Genomic DNA, 7,754 nt, shown 5'->3' with positions numbered 1-7,754 from the left:
ACAATTCAGTCCTGTCTTTTCTTCCTCAAACACTAAATCAAATGACACTTCTTCTTCTTCTTCTTAATAATAATAATAATAATAACAATTTACTTAATAAAGTGTGTTCAAACAAAAAGCTTTGGCTATAAAAAAAACTTGGCCAGAATTAGGACAACATTTACCACATATTACGTTTTCTTGTCTTCCATAATAACACATAACACACATGACATTATTTCTAGAGAAATTGACAAGTAGTTTTAGCCAGCTGAGCTAGCACACAACGTTTCTTAAATGTTCCTTCGTTTCTATAGGATTTATAATGTTTGTTGATGAATAATTGATTGACTGAATGATCTGATTATTTATTGATTATTTGACTGATTCATACATCAATATAGAGAATAGGCCTAGATTTGTTGAATTTCCATTGCCATTTGATTTATTTCACATTTAGGCTCAATTATTTTTATTTGTTTAAGCACATTCTTTGTAATGATGTCATTTGTTGAATACGTGATGTATTCGATATGGTTGAATACAATTAAGAATTGTTCTTGTAGCCGATACAAATATTTCTATAGATTTACATCTGTGATGTGTTTTAATGTAATTAAATGTCTGACTACAGTAAGATTATTTAGGCTGAATATAGCGAAAGCAAGGGTCTGGTGTAGAGCGGCCGTGCATCGGATCATTTCTGAGAACATTACCAAGGCAACGGCGAGAGATCTACGTTCGATCTAAACCGACGTAACAGAGACGTAATTTTCGATGAGAACCAGCAGTCTATAAGATGCACACCAGATGTAATTTAGGTACATCGCACAGACGTCTTGCAGATGTGTGTGTGCTATCGGGGTATAACTAAATTCCCCCAACTGTCCTGAAAAAGATCTATTACACTTGATAGCTCATGTTTATTGGATTGTTGTAATATGCATTTATGAGAAGATGGGCGAATTCGGAAAAACGGAAACTGGGGCTTAGACCCGTTTCTAAACCTGCTTAACTGCAAGTTTAAACAAGAACCTGTTTTTGACAGGTTTATGTAATCCTGCTGTCAGGTCTTTTCAATAACCTGTTGATACCAGGTTTTATTTGTAATCCTGCTTAAGAACAGGTTCCAAAACAACCTGTTATTTGTAGGTATAACTGGAACATGTTGGCAGGTATCATTCGTAAACCTGCCCATGTGCAGGTTGGATTGAACCTACACAGCTGCAAGTTGAATATTTACCTGCTCTATTTAATATCAAATCTATTCTACAGCTCTGAACATATACTATTTCAGTTTTAGATGATCACCTTATGGCTTACTCAAGTATAAACTGTGACAATCCTCAAAATAAGATGGCATGGGTTAGGGTTATGCTGATCTTCAGAACAGTTGAAATGTTGATTTGAGTGTACAGTATGTCGGTGATTCAGAAAATCCAGAAGAAGCACAGCAAAAATAAAAAGGTTGTTTCCATTGACAAAATAGTCATCTCCAAATATTCCTTGAGGGTTGACTTGGTTGTTCCTCTTAATTTTTGTTTATTGTTCCTCTTAATTACTGTAGCTTGGTGATTATTTTATTTTTTATCCAATCACTTACAGATTTCTGGGGGCTTGTATGAATGTGCGATTAAGCATACGCATAGTTTACTTTTTGGTATTCTGAAGTGTACAGAAACATCCTGTTTGTTCGAGTGCAAGCAAATTCCTCCAAATCCATTCGATGGTGTTACATCATACACTAAAACAATGACCCAAAACATACTGCCATACGAACTAGGGAGTTTTTCAGGGCCAAAATGTGGAAAAAGGTCTTGACAGGCAAAATAAATCTTCAGATTTAAATCCAATTGAATGTGCATTTAATTGATTTAATAAGATTTTAGGCAAAAAGACCTCAAAACAAACAACAACTGAAGATGGCTGCAGTACAGGCCTGACAGAGCATCACCAGAGAAGATACCCAGCATCTGGTGGGGTCAATGGGTTGCAGGAAAAAAAATCTAAATATGTCCCATCACTTTTGGGTAATAGGAGGACTAGGCATAAAAAGTGGTGTAATTTCTAAAAGGTGAAACAAATACAATAAAATAGTATAGAGCCAACAGAAAAAATGTTTCACTGTCCCATTACTTACACAGGGCACTGTATATGCAAAATGTAATAATGAGGGATGCGTTTGAATTCCCAAATAATGTAACTTCACTTCCTCAATGACTTTGGTGACTCTCACATTTCTGACTGGCAGCAATCATTTTGATTCATTACATTTTCAAAAGAGGTTTATCTGTTATTCGCTACTCCCTTTCACAGAGGATGCAGGTCAGTATCTCGTGGAAGTATTCTGGGAATGAATGACCATATTGCATATTCAAAATTACATTTAAATACAATTTAAAACACAATGAAGCATCTTTTATGTATAGAAATTAATTTCATGAGTGAGGAAGGGTTGTTACTGTATTATACAATACATTATTTTAAAAAACTTGTACGAGTGATCTTGAGTCAGGATTTTGTACTGTAGATGTGAATTGGTAAGTTCAGTTGTGTGATGATCCTTTGCTTCAATCCTCAAAATAACATTCCATATAAGAAAAAACTTACATAGACTTACATTGACAGGCAATTAATAAAATTTAATTAAAAATTAAATTTAGGCAATTAAAAAAAAGACATCATTCAAACATTTTAACCCAATCAATATGATCAGTAGAAAAAGCATAAGTTGTATTGGTTGTAGTTGACGTTGTCATACTCTTTCAGTGTACCAGATGGCAAAAATATCCTTTAAACATCAAACTTTTCTTCACAGATAAAATGTCCATTCTCCTCATAGTCCTCACGAGTGACCACCATCTCATCAAAGTCTGGGTTTTCTGCTAGGAGTTTTCCACCCTCCCAGGGGTAACAGATTGGACTATGGAGAAAGAGAAGGGTTGTATCATTTCATTATAGAAAATATGATGTGATTGACTTAGAATTCACTTAGTTCATGTTGGTTTAATTCAATTGCATTTTTTGATAACTTTTCTGAATGAATTTCAAGACAACATGATACTGATACAAAATACAGACAATATAATAATAAAAACATATGAAACGCATAATTTAAATATACAATTGAAGGTAACATTTTGAAATTAAAAATTATATCACTGCCATAAATGGTACCCTCAAGGACATAATCCATTCTGTAAAATTGTGGCTTGACACCCTCGCCCAACCTTATGCATTATGTATTACACTCACTTAGGTGGCTGCACCACAGAGACCTGTAAGTCAGTGGGGGTAAGGGAGCGGACCTCTTTGTACACCCGATCTCTGAACCCTGGGAACAATGTGTTGCCCCCAGTCAGCACAATGTTCTTGAAGAAATGCGGCTGCATTTCTAAATAAATAAAAAACAATTACAATGTTAGTAGGAAGGAACTGCATACTGTTTAGTTAGATAACAGAAAACAAGCAAGGCATCGTACACTGTGGATTTCTACAGCATTATATCACCAATTTTAAGCTTTAGCATGCCAAAGTGGAGCATGTTGTAAACTCTGAGTATGAGCCCTGAGGTGTGACTGCCAGATCCCAGTTGGACACGGCTCTGGATGATGTCACACTGAAGTGTCATTTCAATGAGTGACAGAAGATGAAGGTCAGCATTTGGAGTGTTTGATCGTGATTATGTCTTTTCTATCAAATGTGACACCAACTCACCAAACACATGGACTGTCGGAAATGTGCGCAATAAACTGAAGCACACAGATGAAATGAATGTAAGCACACAGATAAAGGAATACAATGTTGTATATGTATGCAAGTTTAGGAGTGTGGCCGTTGTCCTCTCTTACCCTCTGGCATGTTACTGATGGAGTTGACAATAGCTTCATGGATGCCCATCTCCTGAATGCCGATGTCTGAGGGGTGAAAGAGCATCTCGGGAACAGCAAAACGCTCGTTGGTCAAGCGCAGGATCTGCTCTCCCGTCTTATACTTGCCTGTGAAGTTCATGTCTTCTCTTGGCTAGAGAAAGATATGGAGGATGGTCAGAGAACAATGTACTCCATGCAGTACAGCCGAAAATGGGAACACTGCTAAAAGGTTAAGTACCCTTTAAGATCAGCAAAGGTCTTGCCTTTGGAAAGCATAACTGTTCATTACAATGTATGTGAGGATTGCAAATGGAGAATCAAAATTTGACAAAAAAAATATTATATATAGAGACACACACACACCTGCGTAAGTAATGGGACAGTGAAGCATTTTTTCTTCCTTTGGCTCTACATTCCAAAAAGTTGGAGATTCTCAGCTTTTATTTGATGGTATTTGTGTACATATTGGTATCAAAGTATATAAACATGCGTCTCCAGGATCCTTACCTTACAGAAGCCCTTTTTGATGGAGCTGAAATCTGGCAGTACATAATCTCTCATAACGGTGTTCTCCTCTCCTTTCAACCTGCAAACAGAGGATCAGCTTTCATTCTTTCTCACTCCAGTCCTGCCAGGAAACACTGTCTGCATTAGGTGGCTGCCCATATCAACACATTTATATAAATTTGTGAACTTCCTGCACTGATATTTTCATTAAGCTCTTTGGTCTGAAGTTGATGAATTCAGGAACCTTTTAGCAAGTGTTGTGGTAAGTGGGTCTCTCTATATTTGTGCTATTGGGTTTGTTGTATTTTAGCAAGTGAGATGATGTCATGTGACAAGTAAAATTGCTTACTGTGCTATCTCCATGTCCTTGTAGAACTCCTGGGATACATAACATACATCCTCCTTCACCTGATTAAGCACATGGGTCTCATCCATGACATGTAATTGCCTGTTTAGGAGGAGATTTAAATTCTTAAGAGACAATAAAATAAAATTACAATCAAAGAACCTCTCATACATATGTGCTTTCATGAAGGAGATTTGGACAAAGCCATGCCTACAAATGCAGAACAATATTCCATATAAGTGTCATTTCAAGACAATCTTACCTATATGAAATAATCTCCTTCAAATGATTGGTCAGGAGCTTCCCTCCTACATTGACCCTACAGAGCAAAACCAAATTAAATCATTAATATCCGCAAATAGTGTTATGGCCTGAGCCAAATGCTTTTGGATGTGTGCCATTGCCAGGTCTCCCTTGTAAAAAAGTTCTTATGACCACAATGGGTCTTCCTGGATAAATAAAGGTGACATAAAATATAGTGCCTCTTAAGGCCGGAACATACCGTACGCAAACATCACACACAAGCTATCAGTTGGAGCAGATGTACAAGCACAACAGTGCACATGTGCCTCCCAACATTTGTAATGCAATGCAACCAATGCATGCAATAACCTAGCAAGGGAGTATGACAGGACAACACAGTGTTGCCTTCTCAAAACACACTTGTTGAGTAGATGCCTAACCTGCATATCCCATCCTTCATTTTTTTGCCCCTGCAGTAAGGGACAATGTGAGTGAAGGAGAAGCCACTATCTACCACGATGCAGCAGAGCTCCGAGCTGTTCTCTTGGAAGTAGCGGTGGGCGCTTAGCGATCCAGCTGAAACAAAGAGAAACGACAACAGTATTACACACCTCTGCTGCATCAACACTCAAGTGAAGACATGTAGGTAAAATGAAACAAAAATCACACTTATTTATAAGCAAAAGAACACAGAGCCAGGTTTAAAAGAATAGTTCAGTTTTTTGTTCAGATGTTAGACCTCTTTTTCCCATTCATGTACACTGGTATGGCTAAATGCTAGCCAGGAAACAAATCATCATGATGATAAAACAATCATATAATAACATTAGTATCTGAAACACACTAGATCAGAATTCACTCTCACAATTAATCCTGAGAGCAGCCTGGAACTGGTACTCCTCAAACAGGATCTCATTCATGGATTCCTGAATGGAGGTGAAGTTAAAGTAGGGTTCTGTGATCACTATACTGGTGTCTGCAAAGTCCACCTGAAATCAAAAATAATGAAGTCATGAAAGATGCAAAAAGAAAAGACATTCACACCATGCAATATGACAGCAATGCATTGCAAACCCAAGTGACTTCTCTTTCAACCATCAGAGTTACTTAGGATATTATCATTGTATATTAGTACTATTGTATATGATACAGTTGCACTCTCTGGGTAGCCATTACATGTCTGAATGCCTTTTTAAAACACTTGTACTTGACAGAGGAACAATGCAATGACTGCAAAGATTATTAGCACCTTAAACATTTCCTTTCCAAAGAGGTGATCCCAAACCTTTCTCTGTACATCCCAGTTGACGAGGTAACCCTGTATCAGAACACAGAAAAAATATTCCACATCACACAATATTCCACTGTATAGTAGTTGCTTATGGGTGTTCCCTATGGGTTTCCTCCCATCTAGGGAGGTTTTCATTGCCATCAAGCAACTAAAGGCTACTAGAGGTTTTAGGCTGGGTAACTGTTGAGCAGTGACATATATACTGTATTTGATGTTATGTTTGAAGCAGCCCATCAAGACTAAACTTTGAGGCAGTGTAATGGGGACATGGCCAGGTCACAGACTCACCTTTTGAAAAGGGAGAATGTAGAAAAGTCCCGAGGGATCCTTGATCTCATCCAGTTGGTTGGCAGTAAAGGTCTTTAACCTCGACGTCTTCGAGCGAAACTGACAATTTGGGATAACGCTGTAGGAAACGTCATGAAGAACATTCAGTTTGGGAAATAAGTGACAAGGTAGCCAACTTGGCAAGCTTAAGTCGCATTTACAGGCTTCTGTATCGGACATGTAGTTGCCCCATAATCAAGTCAAAGACTGGAACAGCATACAGCACCGACATAGTAGTTAGACTTGATTAAGCAAGATAGCGAACATAGACGTATAGAAGTACAGAAGCCAGGAGGCGAAAGATCTAAACTTAGCAGCTGCGGCAGAATTAAGGTTTAAACATACGTAGCTATTATATTCTTCCTTCGTAATTGGTTATATGAGCTATCAAAGAGCATCTATCTGGCAGTGTAAGCAGAACAGTCAGTGTTATCTTAACAAAACATCAATGTTTAGCTAGCCTTACTAGCTAAGCTAGCCGTAGCGTAGCTCGTCGTACCTGACTTTTTCATGGCTGTATCCGATTTTGGCCGCATAAGCTCCATTATCAAGAACCAAGGTGGTCATTTTCTTATCTCCATATATCATACATAACTCTCTTTCTTTTCTCCATATATCTTTAACCAATAAAGCTACTAGCTAATGTTAGCGTCTGTACGGCGATACAAGCTTCCAATGTGGGCCCGCCCACAACACTTTCATTGGCCAAATGCAAAGCTCGCTTTTCCGACCCGCCCTTTTCCAAAATCTTCACGTCAAGATTTCAAATCCAAACTGTTGGAGTATGCTTCCTCTTTCCAATAGTTAAATTATATAATATTGCATTTACATTTACATTAACATTACATTTATGGCGTTTAGCAGTGGCCTTTATCCAAAGCGATTTACAACAAATACATTTGTTTAAGTAAGTGAATCATCTATCCAACAGTCATCATAAGACAAAGTAATCAATGCTCACACCAGGGGCCATTGGCAATCGTAATGCCAGAAGCCTTTTTTTAAAAATTATTATTATTAACAGGAGAGAACTTGTACAGGGGGGAAGTGGGGGTGAAGAGGTCTCAAGGGTTAGTACAGGGGGGGTAGTGGGTGTGAAGAGGTCTTTAGGAGGTCTATATATGCCATTTAGCTGACCCTTTTATCCTAAGCGACTTACATTGCAGTGAGTGCATACATTTCAGTATAT

At 37.9% G+C, this 7,754-nt stretch overlaps 1 protein-coding gene across 1 annotated transcript; it reads right to left on the bottom strand.

Moving 5' to 3' along the window:
- Positions 1–1,827: 1,827 nt before the first annotated feature.
- On the bottom strand, positions 1,828–7,227 carry LOC310816637 (actin-related protein 6). The gene is made up of 11 exons (XM_083686890.1): positions 7,065–7,227; positions 6,527–6,644; positions 6,197–6,265; positions 5,813–5,936; positions 5,388–5,523; positions 4,967–5,023; positions 4,708–4,806; positions 4,359–4,437; positions 3,831–4,002; positions 3,235–3,373; positions 1,828–2,902 (listed from the first exon to the last, which is right to left on the bottom strand). Exons 1-11 carry the CDS (start codon positions 7,151–7,153, stop codon positions 2,773–2,775), a joined length of 1,212 nt encoding a protein of 403 aa, XP_083543016.1. The 5' UTR covers positions 7,154–7,227; the 3' UTR covers positions 1,828–2,772.
- Between the last annotated feature and the right edge of the window lie 527 nt (positions 7,228–7,754).

The sequence above is a fragment of the Argentina silus genome, assembly GCF_951799395.1.
Source record: "Argentina silus genome assembly, chromosome: 2".
Lineage (NCBI taxonomy): Eukaryota > Metazoa > Chordata > Actinopteri > Argentiniformes > Argentinidae > Argentina > Argentina silus.
This window is presented reverse-complemented; position numbering and strand designations above follow the sequence as displayed.

Coding starts and splice junctions, on each gene's coding strand:
- LOC310816637 (XM_083686890.1), bottom strand. CDS start 7,153: ATGATATATGGAGATAAGAAAATGACCACCTTGGTTCTTGATAATGGA. Junction 4,003..4,358: donor TCAAAAAGGGCTTCTGTAAG/GTAAGGATCCTG, acceptor ATCTTTCTCTAG/CCAAGAGAAGACATGAACTT. Junction 2,903..3,234: donor TCTGTGGTGCAGCCACCTAA/GTGAGTGTAATA, acceptor CTTTCTCCATAG/TCCAATCTGTTACCCCTGGG.